Source organism: Telopea speciosissima, chromosome 9 (genome assembly GCF_018873765.1).
Source record: "Telopea speciosissima isolate NSW1024214 ecotype Mountain lineage chromosome 9, Tspe_v1, whole genome shotgun sequence".
In the NCBI taxonomy this organism is placed as follows: Eukaryota; Viridiplantae; Streptophyta; class Magnoliopsida; order Proteales; family Proteaceae; genus Telopea; species Telopea speciosissima.
In genome coordinates, this window is record NC_057924.1 from 1,283,948 (window position 1) to 1,305,523 (window position 21,576).

The window sequence follows — 21,576 nt, forward strand, 5'->3', positions numbered from 1 at the left end:
ATAACCCTCCGTCCCTCCCTCCCTCCTACAAGCAACACTCTAATGCCACTGGCTGATCACTGATCGGATCAGAATTCAGAACCCACAACGATAAATCTCATATAGCAGTGTTTCTGTAACAAAACTGCGAAACTAAAATCATGCTCTGATATGTGCAAGCAAATGCAAAAAAGAAATCATCAACAGTAGGAAAGAAGACAACATTGACAATGCCCATTGAGAAACCAGGGGGATTTAACCAGCAATAGTTTTACATACCAAAGGATGCTGAAGCTATGTGAGATACCCATGTAATTAAATATTAACAGTACACCAGGGGGTGAAGCATGTCAGGCCTCAGGGGTACACTTTTGCAAATTCATCTACCAAAAATATCCTGGAAAATGCTTTTTCCTAGACACTACTGGTATGCTGTACAATCTATATATTGAAGAGGGACTCAAGCTCATGTAGCATATGCACGATATGAAACCTGCAACCAAATATCCCTCAGCTTGTGTCTAAAGCTGGAAGGAGACAGAGATTTCAAATGTAGGTTCACTCAAATTTAAAACTACAAAATTGACTGTCTCATTATTCCAGTTGGAATCCACCCTGGTTTCAATGTCAGAACTTGATACCTGTATAAGAGAATTAAAAGAAAGACCCAAAGCAGATTAGGCCTTGCTGGTATATTGATATGTACACACATACATATACCAAGAGACTTGGATTATTGTGCAGCACCTCTCATTTGAGCTATACCGGGGACCCAACTTGCTGGTCATCATCATCTGTGCCAAAATATCGGTCCCCAAACTCACCCATGCCAGGGATGACACGGTATTCTTCATTCAAACCAATTTCGATCTCAGATGTCACAATCTTAATTTTTGGAAAGCTTTTGCAGACTACATGCACTCCTTGAGGCGCCTGTCAAGATTAATAAAATTAGTTATGCAAAAATCAAGTCAAGAACAGTATATAACCATAACCAACTCAAGCATTCATGTATACAAATATGGTTTATATGATGGTATAATCAATGTTTTATCATAAAAAGTGAAAACCACCATCAGGAATAAAAGAATTTTAGATTTTTCGTAGATTTTCAGCCAAAATATTGATAAGAACCTCTACTCTTCCAATCCCAATGCAACCTCAAAAAAATAACTGGAGGAGGTTGTGCAAAGAAGAAAAGGAAGAGGTGCAACTCCATTAAGCTATGCATTACTCACAGATATAAGATTGAGAAATATGATGTTGGACTCTGGCACACCCTTCCTTACAAGCAAAGAAATAGCTTGAACAGCTGAATTCCCTGTAAAAAAAAATAACTATAAATAATTTTTCGAACGGAATCAGTGAAGCACAAGCAGTAAAATAAATTAACAATAATCTCACCATAATATGAAAAAAGACAAATGTGAAAGAATATATGATAAACCCAAGATTCATCATCCTCAATTAATCACTCCATATTTATGTGTTTATGACTTGGTGTGTTATCTCAGTCTGGACTGTAAAGGGGTGAATAAATTGAGGATGCTGGACCCAGGTTCATATTTCTGCAACTATGATTATATAGTAGCACAAAATCATATAAACAACATACTATTATGAGAAATTAGAATTATACATTGTAAGAATGGACAAACCTGTGCCGAGGATAGGATCCAAAAGCAACACATGCCTATCTGAAATATCATTCGGCAGTTTTTCGTAGATTAACTGTACAATATTTCAAACTTCAGAAAAGGAGGTGAAAACAAGTGAAAAGGGAAGAAGGGAAAGAATAGTCCAGGAGCTCCATGCAGACCTGCTGCCCATTGTCGCCTTCCCTGTGAATAAGAATCTTCCCAATCTTGATGCCTTTACAACATGCTCGCAAAGCATTCTCCATACTCTCACCACTATATTCAGTTAAGAAAAAAAAAAAAAGGACAACAAAAATGCCATCAGACAACTTAAAAAGACCATTAAAGTTTGGAGTATGAAATAAGAACTGAACAATTCTTTGGAATGGCTAGTTACGTAGAGAATTCTTTGATTAGGGCTTACAATACACTCTTCAGTATGTATAGATCAATCATCTCTTAAGTAGAAACCATAGAGGGCTATATGCAGCTACTAATGTTTTTAGTAACCTGGGATATTAGTAGTGGAAATCCTACTGTATTACTTGGTTACTTAGGCTCTTCATAGGCTACAATCCAAAATCTATTGCAACATCCTCCTAAGCTTTTCATATAGAGGCTACCTTTCCCTTTTTGAGGCATTGACTCAGATGATGCAAGTCAACAATCAAATCCACATCAAGGCCACAATCTCTGAATTATTTGTTGCTATTCTTACGCCAATATATAGATTGGTTGCAGGTTTCATATCGTAGCATATGCCAAAAGAAAACGCCAATATCTGTAGCATATGCCTCTTTTTCTTTTTATAAGGGATTCATACTATGCCCTTATACAGGCTATACAAAAGTATCTGTAGATCAGTCAGAAAAGAGATATGTACATTGCCTTTTAATGGAGCAAATGGGGAAATCTGTTCTTTCAAACACTATGATAAGAAGCTTCCAGTTAAGTAGAATGCATGTTGTAGGCATAAGCCTCAGAAGACTCCCTCCCTCCCTCCCCCCCTTCTTCTCCAGCAGTGGTGGTGACAACTGTTGCTGCTGCTTATTCTTCTCCTTCTTCTCCAGCGGCAGCCATGACTGCAGTCTCTCTGGCAGCAGCGGTGATTTTAGTTGCTATTGATGCTGCTTACTTTTTTACCCCTTCTTTTTTTTCTCTGGGAGATGCAACAACAGTCACTACTGCAGTCAACTTCACCGGCGGTGGCATTGGCTGTTGCTGCTGCCCTTTCTTGCTCTTCTCCCCCTTTTTCTTTTTCTCTTATTTCTTCTCCTTTCCACCCTTTTCCCAGGGATTTCCTCTTTTTTCCCCAATTTTTCTGCTGGGTTTGAAGTCTTGGGCAACTAAACAACTTGGCAAGCACCCACCTTGGACCTCAAGGACGGCCTCACAACTATGCTAACACCCTTGCATAACATTGAAAGAAAAAATTTTCAGGTTTGTGTTGAAAGGTTTTGCTGAAAGTATTAGAGCCAGCTCTCAACATGACACATCCCTTCTCTGTTTCAAGCCCGGAAACAGCAGCACAGGACTACCAGAGTCTAATAGTGGAAGTGGGAAGAGAAATTGATTGTCATACCATCATCCCATGTATATTTTGACAGATCGTACACACCACCTAGTTCGACCATCCAGTCCAAAGGGTTAATGGTCTAGTTATTGGCCAAAACCTTTTAGGGTTGAAAACCATTAGCTGCTCAAGGGAGTATCCAGTTTAAACAGTCGAATTGTTTAAAACAGTCCAGACCAGATGGTCAGACTGCCACAGGATACCACCATGGCTATTTTATAATCAAATATTATCAAATTTTCTTTGGTTTAGAATGTTTAAAGCAAGAAAGGCATACCAGCAAGAACTGGACCTAACATTTCAATCGCTGGTTCATTTACAGATACAAAAAAAAAATTATCTCAATTAAAAATAATATGCATATCATGCTTTTCCCACCAGAGGAGATCATAACTAACAACTCAAAGGTTAACATCAAATAAAACTGAACACTAGAACTGGAAAGAAGACTGAAAAAGTACCTTCTAATTACCGATACACCACATAACCTTTTACAGAAATCAACCCCAGTATAGACTGATCCTGCATTTACACCAATGAAATTGCAAACATGAGAAACCATACTCATTGACTCCTTGTTACAATTGTAAAACATGAATATTAAAATGTTCCTCCCAAGGAAGACTTCATTTTTGTTAGTGGATAACAATTTTAGAAAAGGACAGCACATGCAAGCATAGATAAACTTCAGATTAAATGTTTGTATATCAAATTGTTGATATCAAGTAATACCATCCATTCCAAAGAAGAAAATTTATAAAAATACATAAGAAAATTGGCATAGTATTAACTTATATTCACAGAAAAATAGTGGCTTACCAGTAGGAGTGATAACTTGCTTTTCAGTAAAAGGAAGATGCCCAAGGCCATGTTCAACAACCTGTAAATGAAGAAAAATATTTGGTCAACAAACACACCCTAGACCAAAACTTATATCCTATAAAAACAACAAAACGTAATAAAACGAATCGACCAATATTAATGCAAAGTTAAAACATACCAAACGAATCAACCGATCAGCATAGAACACAAAGTCATGTTTTGTTGTTTTAGCATCACGTATGAGCGTATGCATGCCACGTATCTGCACAGAGCAGGTAAAAGTTTCTGGACCTTACAAGAAGCACAATAAGATAGAAAAATTTGACTCTAAATCTTAATAACATACTGATTGATATTAAAAGTCCATTAAAATTTCAGAAGAAGAACCTCATCAAATACCCAAAGGAAAAAAAGGCTAAGTCAATAAAGAGAAACATAAGCAATACCTGAAAAGTTGACTGGATGACATAAAGGTTTGGGTATATTTTACAAAGATCATGTTGACCGAGTTTCGTATGAATATGTTGCACAATCAAATCAATGGCCACAGGATTATCTCCTCCTCGGGGAATGATGATATCCGCATACTTCTTTGTTGGAAGAATAAAGTCATCAAAAGCAGGTTTCACAAACTTCGAGTACTGCATAACAAATTAAAAATTAACATCTTAACAAAATGTAATAAATTTTGAATTTGATCAATAGCAAGAGAAAACTGAAAGATTTAGCTTGAGGCATCGGTAATCTCCAACAACTAAAATCAGTTAGACATCATCAAGGATCCCAAGACCTTAGAGGCTACTTTGACTATTTGTGTGGGGCACTGGTCCTGTGGACCTGGTTAAACATCTTTTGTCCTTACAGATTCCAAGGTCTGAAAATTCCTTACCAGTCCACGAGGATGAGTTGTATGAGTTGTAACTAATGCATTTTAATGTAGACTACCCATCCAGAAAGAGCTACTAAAATTCCTGAAATTAACTAACTTTGTATAACAAGTGTTGAATGGAAGATGGGTGGCATATATTAAAAATAAAAATAAAAAAGGGCGCACCAGTGCACAAGGCTCATGCCAGTACGGGGTCTGGGGAGGGTCATAATGAATGCCACTTATTTGTTGGAAGAATAAAGTCATCAAAAGCAGGTTTCACAAACTTCGAGTACTGCATAACAAATTAAAAATTAAAATCTTAAAACGTAATAAATATGAATTTGTCCAATAGCAAGAGAAAACTGAAAGATTTAGCTTGAGGCATCGGTAATCTCCAACAACTAAAATCAGTTGGACATCATCAAGGATCCCAGGACCTTAGAGGCTACTTTCACTATTTGTGTGGGGCAGTGGTCCTGTGGACCTGGTTAAACATCTTTTGTCCTCACAGATTCCAAGGTCTGAAAATTCCTTACCAGTCCACAAGGATGAGTTGTATGAGTCGTAACTAATGCATTTAATGTAGACTACCCATCCATAAAGAGATACTAAAATTCCTGAAATTAACTTAAATTTATATAACAAGTGTTGAATGGAAGATGATGGCATATAAATAAATAGAAGAAAAAAAAAGGGCGCACCCACGACAGCTAAGATGGCTGTCACACTAGTTGTCATGCTGGCTGTTACGAATTCCTTCTCCTCTGGCCGCAGGACCTTAGTTTCTGCATCAGAACTATAAAAATGTACTCAACTCAGCCTTATCCCAACTAAATGGGGTCGGCTACATGGATCCTTTCCCTCCAGTCAGCTCTATTTAAAGCCATATTTCTTACAAGGGCTAAGGTATGCATGCATTTCCTCACCACTTCTCCTAGAGCCATTTTAGGCCTCCGTTGCACATGTCCAAGCCACCTCAAACGACTTTCTCACAGCTTATAATGTATAGGAGCTACTCCTAATTTAGCTCTAATTTGTGATTTTGTTCATACCTTCTTTTATCCTTTCTAGTTTTACCACTCATCCATCTCAACATCCCCATCTCGGCTAAACTAACTTTATCTATATGTTGTTTCTTTACTGTCCCCCCAATGTTATTATATATATCCACCTAAGTACAAAGCTACAAGGACTACCCTTCAGTCCATGCAGTAATAGAAGTCTAACTAAGTTACACGATAAAACAAGACAGACAGACTAGCTAATAAGACTAAGAATACAAAATAGAACAAAACACTCAGTACCACAGGGTCAGACAATAATATCCCTACAGTATTACAACCATAACTTGACATCTCCTTTATGTATGATTGAGCGCATGTACCTAAAATATTCACTTTATGGTATCTCCCTATCATCAATTTTCAGCACCTCATTATCAATCATATTGTTAATAAAGTTAAAACACCATAGATTCTGTTTTTGTTCTACTAATCTTAAAACCTTTTGATTCCAAGGTTGATCTCCATATTTCAACTTGGCATTTATCTCTGCTTTTGTTTCATCAATGAAAATATTACCATCAGCAAAAACCATACACCAAGGGTTCTGATGCAGTAAATTATCGTTGCAGATGCGTTGTAATAGTCCCCAACAATTTGTTCCATCAAGAAATGTAGGTGATTTGGCAAAGAGTACAAATCTGGTTTTTATTTTTTATTTTTCCCCTCTAACGGGTGAAACCACTCAAAACTCACGAAATGTGTCAAAAAGATTAGAACCATGCTTTTACATGCACTGTTTTGTATCATTTCAGTCGGAACGATACTGAAACCGAGTCCAAACCAAAACTTTGTCTGAAACTGTGAAAGTTCGGTCAAAATTCTGCATCCCTAGTGATTCGACATGCGTTTCGTTTCGACCGTTATCAAAATCTAAATTTCGAACCATAGGAAAAATAATGGTATAGGAACCAATTATGTGATCAACTACGGTCATCAAAATTCTATAACTCGCCATTGTAAAGTAATATAAAGTATCACGAGGACCTAAGTAAGATGTACTCAATATACATGCTTTGTTCACCTACAAGGAACTATCTCTAATGCAAGGTAAACCATAGAACATCACAATTTGCAATATCTTTTAAGCCCAATCTTCTAGCTTAAATGAACTAAAACAGATATGCAATATTCCAAAACTTAATCAAGGCTGGCACCAGTTAATGTCATCTTAAGAACCTCAAGGGGATAGCTCAGTTGGCAAGGACCAACACCTCACAATTAAGAGGTCATGATTTCAACTCTCCTAGGGGCCTACCAATCAAAAAAAAAAGGTTGGCACCATTTGAAATAACACTACTTCCATAAAAATTAGTAAGTCATCCTCAAGAACACTATCCACCACCCAAGTGAATCAAATCAACCCATCCTTATATAAAGAAAATAAAGTTCAAAACAAATTAAACTGAAAAATGCATGAGCAAAACAACAAATGGGAACTTCTTAACTTGGTCAAGTACTGTTCTGATATCTCTGCCCTTTTCAACGGTATCACGTCTTATCCTCCTCGCCAAGCGTACATCAGCATCTGCACTGAAAAACTTCTATTGTGAATAACAAATAAGTAGAAACTTAACACACGAAGACAGTGGATCAACATAAAACGGAATCAAAAGTTCAAATCTAATTTGAAACAAAACCCATTTTCAAAACAATTGGTGCACATAATCAGGCAGAGTTTGCACTGACAGCATGAAAAATATATCAGACAGACGTTACAGAAACACAAGATTCCCCCAGTTAATTTAAGTAAAAAGAACCCTGATGGCCAGTAAACAATCAACAATACAAGTAAAAATTTTGTTCAGTAAAATTAACAGACAGCAGTAAAACGAATCCAGCATATGCAGTGAAATTTACAGACAGAAGTAAAATGAATGCAGCAATGCATATCATCATTTTCTGCTACAGCTCATACTTGAATTTTGCATAATAAATGTATGTCCAAACATTGCCTACAAAGGTTCAAGGCTTATGTGTAAGGTGAGTACTTTATCATAGGAAGCTCATTTCTTTGCACTGAATTTTTTCTTCCTCCCACTTCCCCCTCTTATTGGTTACATTCTCTTTGATAATGAACATGGTTGAACATACAACTCATTTGGCTTTCTTCAACATGATTTGAAAACAATACGGCCAATATAGAGTGTAACGATGGAACATAATTCATGTAGCTAACACAAACAATAGGATAAGGTGAGGTGGAGTTGTGTAATATATTTTCAATTTTATATATACATGCATAGCATTACAGTGCCCAAGCACATCCCTAAGAAGGCAATTTTGCTTAGAAGTAAAATATCTTCAATGACATGTACAACTTCCCACAAAGTGTCATTAGTATTGTAGACATTTCCTAAATTATACAAGTGTACTAAATTACTTTTTTCACATTATAAACTGAGACCTGGACCTCTAGATAACCTGTTGAGAAGAAACAAGAAAGAAGCTAAGAAATGTTCGTTTGAACACTAGTTTAAACTTGGCTGTCACAAATGAAGGGGGATTAGCCACTTGGGAAGCTGGAAAATCCCATCTAACTTCAGAGAAATGATCCGAAAACATGTAGACATGTTCAATTAACATTCAGGAACTCCTAATTCCTAGACATATTAAAACTGTATATATAATCAGGTTACCGTTATCAAGGCGACACCAACACGGCAAAATGACCATCAGAAAACCAAAACCTAAACCCCCATCATCAACACCATATGCATTATGAACACACGTATCAAGGCGGTGGAGAGGGTCCAAAATCAAGGCGACACCAACAAGGCGGACCAACGCCCCAGCCTAGGCGACACCTTGATAACTATGATTATGAATATCATACAAGAGCAATAAAGTAATTTTGTTTCACAAAAACTAAATGAATCAGGTGTAGTGTCTTGTCAAAGGTCTAAAGGTAAAACTCTGTAACTTGTGCCCCTAAATCAATGAGGTCGACCTAGCAAGTAGAACAACAAATAATGGAATCCATGTACTTGAAAGGGAAGAAGCAAAAATAACCTGTATCAACAAATATCTTCATGTTCATCAATTCACGGACACGAGTGTCATGGAAAAGCAGTATCCCTTCCAAAATTATCACATCGGAAGGATTGACCTGCAGTAGATTTTTAAAAAAAATGAGAACCTCCAGTATGTATAAAAAAAACAAAGACAGCAGGTAATATAAACTTGACTCCTGAAACCAGTACAAACCCTTTTTAGGAGGCTTCACAATAGCTTCTTAAGACAAAATTTCAAAAACCACAGGCACATGGAATATGATACATACCAAATAAAAAAATCAAGAGTAACAGGCTCAAAAGCATCTAATAAATTAATTTCACAGCCGAATTGCTTGTCAATAGGACCAAAGATGTTCATTGATATAAAAAAGTGAGAGAAGGCAGAAGGCAAGAGAGTACACATAGAACAAGTGAGAAATTTGACAATATTTTCCAAGAATGATGAGGTTGTGAGATATTTTTTCAGTAACATTGACTTCTCAATAATAATTCTACAAAAATGGAAGGCAGAAATCCAAATTCTAATGTTGATTCACTATATTGTTTTTACAAGACCCCACAATAGTTATACATGAAATAAAGGCATTATTATCTACTGAAACTAACAAAGTTTACCACTCGATGACTTAAAGCAGGTGGAAAGTATCAGAGAGGAAGCAACTGGAGCCGAGTCAAAGATTTCTCTGTCCAAAATAAATGGATGATACACACTTATGGACGCTTATCGAATTCTAACAATCCATGGGTTATAATGTGACAATTCTAGATTTGTTGCCTTATTTGTCCTTGCTTTGTTTGGCAATAAATGGATATATAGCACAAAAGTCATAGGTATCAAAACTAAATATGCAATTCACAAGACATCCCACATTGTTTGACATAAAATACTATTCTTGGACAAGTCCAGAAACCCATGCTTTTAAACTTTGCTGAGTTATATCCCCAACATGTCCGTCTCCATGCAACCAAAAAAGAAACAGTATATTACAAAAACTATGTAGCAAGCCTTGCCATACATACAATTTTACCAATTACATAAAACACTTCCACTTATCCAAATTAAAATAAATAAATAAAACCTACATTAGAACACAGACACTTAACCTGCATGAAGACCAAGGGAAAGACCTCTCAAACTCAATATTAGAAATTCTCAGCAAAAGCCACCTCATATTCCAATACATCCATAATTTAAACTAAAACCACATAAACACAATAAATCATACATTTCTCTTCTATGTCTAAGCCCTTAATTTATTAACAAAAAAAGAAAGAAAAGTAGAAGAAGTTCATAATCCAATGCTCTTCATTAAGACATTAACAAATCAGAAGTACAAGAATCGTACCCTTCTTGTTGGTAATACATTGTTTTTGTAACTCTTAAAGTCATAGTTGGGAATATCCACTGGTTGGCCATGCTTCAACCTCTCCATAATAAATAGTAATTGCTCAGTGTCAAAAGCATCTAACATGAGAAAAAGGAATATCGTAAGAAAAATAACAAAATCAACATGAAACATGTACAAGCAAATGTTAATGATTGTAAACCATCAACATGCTTCTTCTTCACATTCTTTTGCACTCAAACCTCAAGAGAAACAAATCTATGCCCTGTGTAATGAATATGTTGAGCAAATATGGTAAAGCAAGCTAATTGCATAATCAATATAAATTTGAAAATGAACACATAAACGGTGAACTTATGGTTTACATAGGACTCATATAAAGGATCAAACTTGAAAAATTAAGCAGAAACCATCAAGCCAATATATATTAGAAATTAGAAAATAATTTGCTATATCCTTGCACACAGGAAATTTTCATAGTAGTTTTTTCCCTGACATAAGACAAAGAAAGGTCATTACCAGGATGGTCAAAGTTGTATTCATGAACTCGTGTCAGCTCCTCTTTGGTCAAATTTTGATAAAAAGAATCCTGCAATATCATCCATTAAAAACTTAAGAAACATTTTTTGCAATAATTTTTGAATCAACAAGAAACTCGAAGAAAGTTGGGCAGTTGGGCTCTATTCTAAAATTAAAATTCAAGATGTTTTCTATATACAACAACAACAACAAACTCAGCCTTATCCCAACTTAATGGGGTCGGCTACATGGATCCAGACAAAACAAAATAGGTAAAACTGAGGTCTAAACAAAAAGAAGAGGGGGGGGGGGGATAAAGAGACGGGAAAAGAGATGAGAAATGAAAAATGGAAAATGACAAATGAAAGATGATTTCTATATGTGCCATGCAAATATTACATAGTAGAAACCACCTCTATGCTGGGCGTGGATGATGATAGATGGGCTACAACAAAAGAATATATTCCAATGCCATCATTTAGCTCTCCTACAGTACAATCAAATTTTTTAATGGATAGATAGAGACATGACCATGTTCCAATTAAGAATTAACAACTAATAAAATGGAGCCAACACTTTTTCAACCAATGCTTCCAAGATTTTGGTGCTGAATGCAAATGTGAATCTTCTTAGGATAGGGTAACTTTGTTAGTTAAGAAGATTTGATATAGAACAACAGAGGAGTCTCACTCAATCGACTTTACCCCTAGAATTACTAGAATTAGAAGTCTCTCAAAGCAGAAAATACCTGGTTAACAAGCACAACACGCTGGTCACGAAGCTGCTCAATAATCATATCACAGACGGTAGTCTTCCCAGATGCTGCACCACCCGCAACCCCTGTAATGTTCAGAAGAATTAAGTTTTATACAAGAATTGATGTCTTACAAAACCCAAGGGTTGTTGGATCAGCAAGAAGTTAAATACTTTTCAGTCCAAATCATATCAATGTGCTGTAATTAATTGAAATACCAAGAAGAAAACAAATGATGCAGAAACTTCCAGTATGTACTAATAATTCATAACTATCATGTTATGTTACAACAGCTCCCAAATATGGACATGGATTTACTAATAAATTCCTTCATTTTGATAGAGGCCAATAAAAAATTCACCAACAAAAAGATGGACAAAAATTCAAAGAAGAAAACAAAAGCCATAAAAATGATAGGAAGCCCAAGCAAGGGCGAGGAGGGGGAAAAGGCCAGAAAAAAGACACATAATTGCATAGGTAAACATGCAATCGGTTCCATGTCTAAAGAGTTCCATTGGTTCCTGCAATTAGACTGCAATCTATATTGTCAAAGAATCCTCTATGGCTCTATAAGCCCATGCTTTTAAAAAACAAACCAAGCATTGAATTGCTCAGGAAACCGGTCGGACCCAAATGGTCCAACTTTCCAGTATGATGATCTGATCAGAATAAAGACGGACTATTCTGGTTTTCTAGAGGATCATACAATGAAAAGTCCATGATCCAATAATCGTTCAAAACATTGAACTAGACTATTGAGAGAACTCTTCATAGGAATTAGGTATTTATGTTAGACTTCAAAACAACATGATTTGGTGCACAAATGTTTCTTTTTTTTTTGCCGCGGGGGGGGGGGGGTGGGAGTCGATGTGTGTGGTAGATAATTACTGTGCTGAACTCAATACAAACTTAAGTCAAAGAGTGGGCATATGTATTATCAAAATACACAGAAGGGCCTATATTGGAGGAATAATTATCACAAAGCACTACTTTTTCTCTTCTTGCTTTTATGTTTTCTTTCTTTTTTTCTTTTTTTAGGTTGGGGGTGGAGAGGGAAGCAACATAGGTGCAAAGGATTCCTTCTTAGACAGGGGAGAGAACTTTCCCTCTTTATAGGAAGCCTCTTGAGCACTGTCACACAGTTTTCTCTTCACTAAGTGCAACCTAGACAAGTAAAGGTGGCTTGTTCAATAGATTTTTTTCATTGCAGAAAAGTTAAAGCTCGACCGGTCAAGACTTTTGACCGGGATCGATCGTTTCGACTGGGAAGGAGATAAATAAATAAATAAAGTCATTTGATTCCCAATGAGAGGACGCCAACTGACTGTTTTCGAAAACTTCATATAAATGTCAGTCTCATTACTGCAATATGAAAGACTTCTTCCAGGGACTTTATGCATCTTACATAACAGTTTTACATCCTCCTGACACCGCATTTGTACCTATATGCAGATCTCTCTCTCCAATTATATGGATTATATATATATTCTTTAGATCTCACTGTTAAGAGTGAGATGGTTTTTACATTTGAAGCAACTATCTGTGAAAAAGGATAGTTTCTATTCTGAGGGTAAATTCATTTACCAACCAAGAAACAAAATATTATATTTATTTTCCTTTTGAAAAATCTAATTGAATGCTCACCAATTATAAAAGGTTGCTTATGCACAGTTTCAGTTTCTGAGGTTGTTGGTTGCTCCACCTCTGAATTTCGTGTCTTTAATCCATTTAAATGAAATCCAGAATAATGAACTCCTGATGAAGCTTCCAGCAAATCTACAACAGATTTAGAAGCCATATCTGCTACCCTCGAACAATACAAAAAGAAAAGAAATATCAAAACCTTAAAGAAAATCTTATCAACAATATGATCCCTGATTTCTATTTCAGACTTACCTGTTGTACGCCAAATTACACCAAGCTATCTGCTTATCTGGTACAAAGACACAAAAAAGTATATTGAGAGAAAACCCTCTAATAGCAATCAATGACATGAATCATCACACTCGAGGGTGGGATCCATGGAATCCTTTCTATTGGGGTTTTTTTTTTTTTTTTGGGTTTTTAATCATCAAATACTACATATTTGGACAGTAAATACTTTTTACACGAAATAAAATGGCATTCCCTTTTTTTTTTAAGAAGTAAAAAATCAAGCACATCATGTGAAATATCTAATTGAAAAGTTCCGAATTTTTTGCATTGCTTGTCCCAAGATCACCAAGGAGAGAAAATGCACGAAAATGGCTAATGGCATTCAAGAATATTTAGCTGGACCTTTCTAACATGAGTTCTGAAAATTTGACGTTTTAAACTTAAACAAAATATTTTCCTATAATAGACATACTAAATTATAACCCAGTTAGATTGATACACAAGCAATGACTGATAGGAGTGTCCATTAGAAGCATCATGCAATATCAGCACCTAGTTGCCATGAGAACTAAGCAAGGGTTCTCTCAGAATGGATGGATGGATGCACAACCTAAGAAGGATAGAATAAAAAATGAATGCATTCATGGGGAACTTGAGAGTAATATTAGTGGATGAGAGGATGAGGAAAAGAAGATTGAGACGGTTGTGTCCAAGTACAAGAACAGGGAAAGAATGCACTAGTGAGATATTAGGCAAGTTTGTGTTAAAACCCCATGGATCAAAAATAATTTAGGTTGACATGATTATGGGAGAGATTGAGTGCTAATGAGTTTAAAAAATAAATGGCAGTCTCACACCCCTCACACCCCCCCCCCCCAAATAAAAAAAAGAAAGAAAGAAAGAAATAAGAATCCAGATTCGATAAACCTCTTCTTTCTAAGCCTTTATTTTCTAAAAATCACCAATCCAAAATGACAGTATACTAAATATCATTAGCTCCAACAGCAATGGGCCATAATTTATTATGATTCACCATTAGTAACCATAAAATTTGGTGTACTCAAGACTACGACTTTCAGCAACAGTAATATAATCGCTCACACATTCATGATATGAGCTTAAAGGAATAAGAACCAATATGAACTAATCTTAAGGATAAATCATGTTAGTGAATCAAACCTAACTAGTTGCACCGCAATACGGAGATCAGAAGAAGTTAATATCCACAAAAAAATTGAATCTTTAGAGATGCTATTCCGGTGAAACCCAGATGATGAACAAGTACAAATACAGATCAATAAGTCTGCATATCATACAGAAACTAACAAGCAAAAAAAAGATTAAACACTAATGCAGATTAAACAAAACTGAGCAAATGTAGATTCTTAAATATCCCTACTGAAATCGAATTCAAGAGTTTTTGCAAACTAACACTTTTCTCTTCTCTGAGATAAACCGTTTTGAGGCTTCTTAATCCTCTACTTTTTGGATTTGCTATTTAAGAAGATTATGCATTTGCAGATTCAGTAATTCCGACGGAGATGGAGTTTGATTTCAGGGAAGACCACGAACATCTTGGCGAATTTTATAGGGGGAATCGTTGAGAGAGATTGTGAAACTTTTAATTTACTAAAAACACCCCTTGAGGTTGATGAAATTACGATGAACACCTAATTTTGGATTGTTACTGTGTCTTATCAGTTGGCAGCTGTTGTGTACTACTATTTCTGTTGGAAATTTTTTCTTCCATCGTACGCAGACTTGAGTGCCGTGAAAAGTGAGGACTGACCGACTGAGGACTAAAATTCAGGCATTTTGTAATTTGTATAAGGTCATTTTGGTCTACTAAGAAATGATAATTTACGGCAAAATAGATTAAAAATGGAAAGTTAAAAATTGAAGGATGAAGGTTCCACGTAGGCAACCATTCATCAGTGGGCTCAGTTGAATAGACACTGACTGTATCAACGCCTCCACGGTATGTACGATAAGTAATACAAGGCGGAAATAAAGCTTTACGTATGTCCTACGGGATCGTTATCCCTACGGATCGTTAACAAACGGTAACATACGGGAACCACTCTCATTGGCCGCTCAAATCCTCACTTTTTCTTTACCCAAAAAATAAATAAAAATCCTCACTTTTCAATGCAAAGAAAAGGTGTCAATTGTAGGCTCAGTCCGATTTTGATCGGATTGAATCGGTTTTAGTGTGGGAATGGGGGAATACGAAACCAAATCAATACAAAAAGGTTTGATTTTGGTTTCAGTCCATTTTGGACTCGGTTTCTTATCAGTTTGTTATCGGGTTTGGTCTGGGTTGGGATTGGTCTACATTTATCATGTATATGTATATACATTATTGCGGAGAAAGAAAAAAAAACATGTATTTTTCTGATTTTTTGGTTGGTAGTGGTTTGGGTTTGGTTTTCATGTTCCATTATTTTTGGAACAATTTTACTCTCAATAACTATTCCTACTTGACTATAAGAAAAGTATTTGGTTGACAGTAAATTAGTTAAAAATGAGAGGGAATTAAAAAAAAATTCAATAAATAAAAATAGGGAGAATGGTCTCTGTGCCATAGGCGCAGGCTGCACCCAGACACATGAGGGTGGGTGCAATGACCACCCTGCCCCCTTCAATATTAATGAGTGTCTGGGTGCAGCCTGCGCCTACGACACATAGAACATGAGCCCATAAAAATATTTAAAATCTTTGTGAGTAGAAACAAAGCATATTTCCTTATTTCTCAAGATCTTTTCAAATTTTAAAGAAGAATATTTTTTTTATTTTTTTTCCATTGATGACTAAACAACAGGATAAATGAAATATATCTAGTTTTCTTTTCTGTCTAATTAGTTATTGCCAAACAAACATGGCTCAAGTGTTTTTCTTTCTCATCTTTCTAATTTACGAGTTTAAATTCAACAAGTTTTGTTATTGCAAATTGCCAAATTGATAAAAATTAAAAATTAAAAAAAAATCATTACTTTAATGATTTTTATTTTTTTTTTTGGTAAGGTACTCTAATGATTTTAACCTCTATGGTATAACTTTATTATATGAAACACTTCTTTTATGAGACCAAAATAATTATATATAATATTTCATTGATGACAACTAAGGGTTAGAGGAAAAAGAGGGAGAGGGGAAAGCTTCCCTCCTCTTATAGATGTGAAATTTTAGATTTCTAAAATCCAGCTGTGTGGGAATATCTAATGTTTTCCATTGACATCTAAGAAACCAATAGACGAAGTTATTGAATAAATTTTCGTTTTATATTTTATTAAGGTTGTGTTGGTATGTATGTTCGGAATATATTTGCGGTCTAGAATACATTCTAAAGTCAGAGTTTATTTTCATAATGTATACAAAGCATAGTGTAACACTATAGCTGAGGAATGTAGAAGAGAAGAGACAGAGGAAGAGAAGTACAAGAGAGAGAGAGAGAGAGAGAGAGAAGTAGAAGACGAGAATGAGAAAGAGAAATTACTATTCCTATCATTCATGTGACCTTAGCCTATCTTATATAGCCATGTCAGGCCCTATTACAAACCGTTACAACCACTTCCCATACTGCTCTTACACGTAATCCTTAAGTGCAAGTGGTTGTCTCCTTGGCCTACTACTCCGCGAATGACTCGGTGTCATAGATAACTCCCTAGACAGCTTCAGCCCACTCCACCGGCTCTCCATGATATCACCCGGGTCCATACGTGTCATGACATTGCTATCCCCATCCGTGAGAACCTTGTCCTCAAGGTTCAAAGAGGGATATAGCCGTTGTAATACGTAAACGCCCTCCCACGAAGTCTCCTCGAGAGGTAAAACTGCACCATCGAATCAAAGCTCCTGACGAACCCACTTGCCCCGACGAGAGAGACGACGGACGTATGGATCGCCGCCGGGTGGGTTCCCACAGGAGTAGCAGGGAGATGACGACGAAGGATCCGATGGCCCAATGCATTTTTGAGCACAGAGACATGAAACACAGTGGTGGATTCGCAAGCCAAAGCAGTGTGTCGAGTTTGTAGGCCACCTTACCCACGCCGCTTTCAAGATAACCAAAGGAACCAAAGAACCGCGCCCCAATTTTTGGTTAAGGCGCAAAGTGCAGTAATGTTGCCGGATGGCTGCGCTTAACAAAGACTAAATCATCTACTTCAAACTCCGCAGATCCGCCCTCCTTCTCGCCGGCCCGATGCTTCATATAGGCCTGGGCACGAGATAGGTTGTGCTTGAGCCGATGAAGTATGTTATCACGATCCAAAAGCTCACGGCCTAACGCTCGTTAGGGGAGGTACCAGGAAGATAATGAACAATAGCAGGAGGGAGCCGCCATATAGAGCTTGAAAGGGGGCATACCGATGGTCGGGTGAAGAGAAGTATTGTACCAAGATTTCGCCCAAGGAAGGAAACGTACCCATTGCTTGGGTTCGCCCAAAACAAAACCCCGAGATACATTTCGAGACATCTATTTAAAGCCTCCGATTGACCATCTGACCGAGGGTGGTAAGCGCCGCTCATCGCCAAGGTCGCTCCTGAATCAAACAATTCGCGCCAAACGAGCTAGTAAAGAGGGGGTCACGATCACTCACGATGGAACGGGGATGCCATGGAGTTTAACAACAATGGCCGTGAAGACCTCTCGCAACTTTACAACTCGTGAAAGCCGATAAGGCGAGAAATGGCCATACTTGGTTAAACGATCCACCACCACCAAAATTGTAGATTTGCCAAATGACAAAGTGGCAACCCCGTGATAAAATCCATTGCAATATCCTCCCAAACTTGTGTGGGGATAGGTAGGGGTTGTAACATGCACCGGCCGGGAAGTGTTGGAGGTCTTGACCGTTGGCATACTTGGCAATGGGCGACATATTGCTTCACATCCGCACGAATACCTTTCCAAAAAATTCGCAGCAAGTCGCGCAAAGGTGCGCAGAAGCCCGCGTGGCCCCCAATCGGAGAGTCATGGAATTCCCTTAAAAACATTTCTTTGAGTGGGGAGTCCAAGCCAAGACTAGACGGTGACGGTGGTAGAGGAGACCATCACGAAAAGAGTAATCCGGATAAGCCGAGGGGTCGTGGACCAAGCCGAGTAGATGGCGACCAATTCAGTGGTGGTTCTGTACTTCGGCCTTCAATTGGGAGAGGAAATCGAAGGTGGGCATGGAGAACCCAAAGAACTCCACGGGGAACGAGAGAGCATCGGCCACAACGTTATCTCTCGCCCGGTTTATAAGAAATGTCGAACACATAGCCCAACAATTTTGAAAGCCACCGCCGTTGTTCGGGGTCCGGATGACCTGATCATTAAGGTCCTTGAGGCTGCGCGATCCGTGCGTATGTGGAACATGCGCCCAAGAAGGATCGGCGCCATTTAGCTACCGCCTCGTGATTGCATACATCTCTCGAACATAGGCTGAAGCCAACCGCAACTTAGGGCCCAATTTCTTATCGTAGAAAGCCACCGGGTGGCCATTTTGGGAGAGAACCGCCCCCACTCCGACTCCGCACGCATCGGTTTCGAGGGTAAAGGGGACCGTGAAATCGGGGAGCACGAGGACAGAGCTGTGGTAATTGCCTTCTGCAATGCTTTAAAGGCGCTTTGGGCAGCTTGCTCCATTTGAATCCCCCACCGCGAAGTAAGTCCGGTCGGCGCTGCAATTTGAGCGTAGTGGCGAATAAAACGCCGGTAGTACCTGTAAGCCCCAAGAAGCCACGAAGTGCTCGGGAGATTTGTGGCATGCGGCGCCTAACATCGCCGCAACCTTGGAGGGATCCCTAGTGACCCCCGATCGGAGACAATATGACCCAAATACTCAATGGAGGATTGGCCAAATGAACATTTCGACATCTTGGCAAACAGGAGTTGGCATGGAGGAGCTCTAAGACTTGGGTAAGATGACGTAGATGATCCGGCCAAGTGGTGCTGTAGACAAGCAAATCGTCGAAAAAACCAACACAAATCGACGCAGAATGGCCCGAAAATATCGCTCATGGTAGCCTGGAATGTTGCCGAGCGTTGGTGAGGCCGAACGGCATGACCAAAAATTCAAGTGGCCATCGTGAGTGCGGAAAGTGTCTTGTGGATGTCATCGGGTTGGATGCGATCGATGATACCGACCGCAGTCTAATTTGGAAAAATCTTTGCTCCATGCGTCATTCAAGTTCATCCACCGTGGGGAGAGGAAATCGATCTTTAATGGTCACCGAGTTTAATGCTCTGTAATCTACCGAAGCGCCGGTTCCATCCTTCTTCTTAACGAGGAGAACTGGCGAAGAAAATGGGCTATTTGGGTCTTATGATCCCATCTTCCAACATTGATCCCACTAAGCGCTCGATCTCGTTTTTTGAAAGTGAGGGTAATGACGGCAGTTTACATTCACCGGTAGAGAACCGGTTGCGCTGGAATGGCATGATCCCGGACTCGTGGGGGCAACCCATGAGGAATCTCAAACACAGAGGCAAAAGATTCCAACAAATGCTGAAGAGCAGGGGTTGTCACATTGGAGCGAAGGAGCACGCATATTGCACTTCCAGTTGAAACATCGCGCCACATAGGAACCAAGTGTCAACAATACGTCGCGATGTTGATATCGAGCGGTGGTTGAGATCGGGGTTTCTCCCTTGAGAATAATCCTCATACCATCGACACAAATTCAAGAGTTAAGTTCGATAATCAAAAATAACAGGCCCAAACGGCCAACCATCGAACACCAAGGACCAATTCAGCCCCAAACAATGGTAAGACATAAGCATCAATGGTCACAGTATGGTTCAAGAGTTGAACTCGTAGTTGTTTTATCTCACCTTCGCTGGATAAGCGATCCCCATTGCCCACAAGAACGCCAACCCCGGGTGATGCCTCGATTGCTAAGCCCAAATGGAGCGCGACACGGCTCGAAAAAAATTATGAGTGCCGCCGCCGCCGACGAGAACCCTGGATGGGGCAACAACAATGAATCCGTGAAGCGGATCGTTGTGGGAGAAGAATACCCGCTAAAGCATGATAAGAGAGCTCGAGAATGGAAGGTGGGATCCGGATCCGGTGAATCGGGGGTCATCAGGCTCGAGCAACGCCATTGATGACCATATCCTCATAATCCATAATAAAGAGTTGACGTGTTTTAAAACGATGGCCAGCAACAAATCGTTCGTCGCAATTGTAACAAAGGCCCCTCTCACGACGGCTCCGCATCTCGGCGGGGGTGAGGCGACGAATCGGTAGACGAATGTAATTTCGGGCCGTGGAAGGTGAGGTATGCGACGCCGTGGGGGTGCCGGCAAGGCTAATGGCCGTTGTGGTCCCATGGTAGGGGTGATACGGAAGGAACGGCGACACTCAGAGAGTTTCGTCTCCCGGAGACGAGCAAGAGCAACGGCCGAGTCAAGGAAGTGGGGCAAAAGGCCAACACCTCATTTCGGATATCGGGGGAGTCCGAAATAAAACAACTAACGAGAAAAGTGGTCGGAAGGTTGGTGGTGCGATTCATGAGTGCTTCAATTGGGACTGAAACTCGACACAGAGGCAGTTTGGGTGAGTTTGGCGAGAGCACCTCGATGATCTTCAAACTCGTAGGGCCCAAATCGGATCTCCGCGAGCTTGGGTGAAAGCCGCCACGTGGAAAATCGGCCGCGGAACATCCATCAAACCATTGCAACGCACGACCGTCCATATGGAAGGAGGAGATCGGAGACGGTGATCCTCGCCGTGTGATGAAAGTCGAAGAACCTTTCAGCTTTGAATATCCAACCCAAGGGATCGCTGCCATCAAACCGAGGGAAATCGAGTTTGACTGCAAGAAGTTTGATCCGGGGTGGAGGAGTGGAAATGGGCTGAAATGGGGAGCAGGGGAATGGGAAGGAGACCACTAAGGCCGCGACTCACCGGCGGAGCCAAATTCGGTGGTGAAAACCGAAGAATCTGCTCGAGGCGACCGGTCCATGACCGTAAAACGGAAACCATCTCGGACATGGTCTTCTCTGTTCTCGAAGGCAGCCTGCAACGAGTTCGACGCTCACCATGGGAAGTGTAGGAGTCTTGGTGGTCTTGATATTCTCATCGAGTTGGCGCAAACGAGTCCCTTCACCCATGGAAAGCGAAACGAAAGC

The 21,576-nt window shown here is 39.1% G+C and overlaps 1 protein-coding gene and 1 long non-coding RNA gene across 3 annotated transcripts; both read right to left on the reverse strand.

Moving 5' to 3' along the window:
• Positions 1-387: 387 nt before the first annotated feature.
• Positions 388-13,512, reverse strand: LOC122640494 (uridine kinase-like protein 3). 2 transcript variants are annotated; one of them, XM_043833709.1, is made up of 16 exons: positions 13,476-13,512; positions 13,224-13,379; positions 11,574-11,665; positions 10,826-10,895; positions 10,307-10,425; positions 8,956-9,052; positions 7,392-7,471; positions 4,458-4,652; positions 4,190-4,273; positions 4,009-4,069; positions 3,651-3,711; positions 1,799-1,892; positions 1,638-1,710; positions 1,218-1,300; positions 727-912; positions 388-620 (listed from the first exon to the last, which is right to left on the reverse strand). In XM_043833709.1, the coding sequence occupies exons 2-15, from the start codon at positions 13,375-13,377 to the stop codon at positions 739-741; spliced, it is 1,437 nt and encodes a 478-aa protein (XP_043689644.1). In that variant the 5' UTR covers positions 13,378-13,379; positions 13,476-13,512; the 3' UTR covers positions 388-620; positions 727-738. The 2 variants fall into 2 exon arrangements, with proteins under 2 accessions (XP_043689644.1, XP_043689645.1); XM_043833710.1 differs by having other exon boundaries at positions 13,224-13,355; positions 13,476-13,492.
• LOC122640495 lies at positions 12,432-13,110 on the reverse strand. The gene is made up of 2 exons (XR_006329669.1): positions 12,895-13,110; positions 12,432-12,800 (listed from the first exon to the last, which is right to left on the reverse strand). It is a non-coding gene; the product is annotated as an uncharacterized LOC122640495 (long non-coding RNA).
• Positions 13,513-21,576: the final 8,064 nt, after the last annotated feature.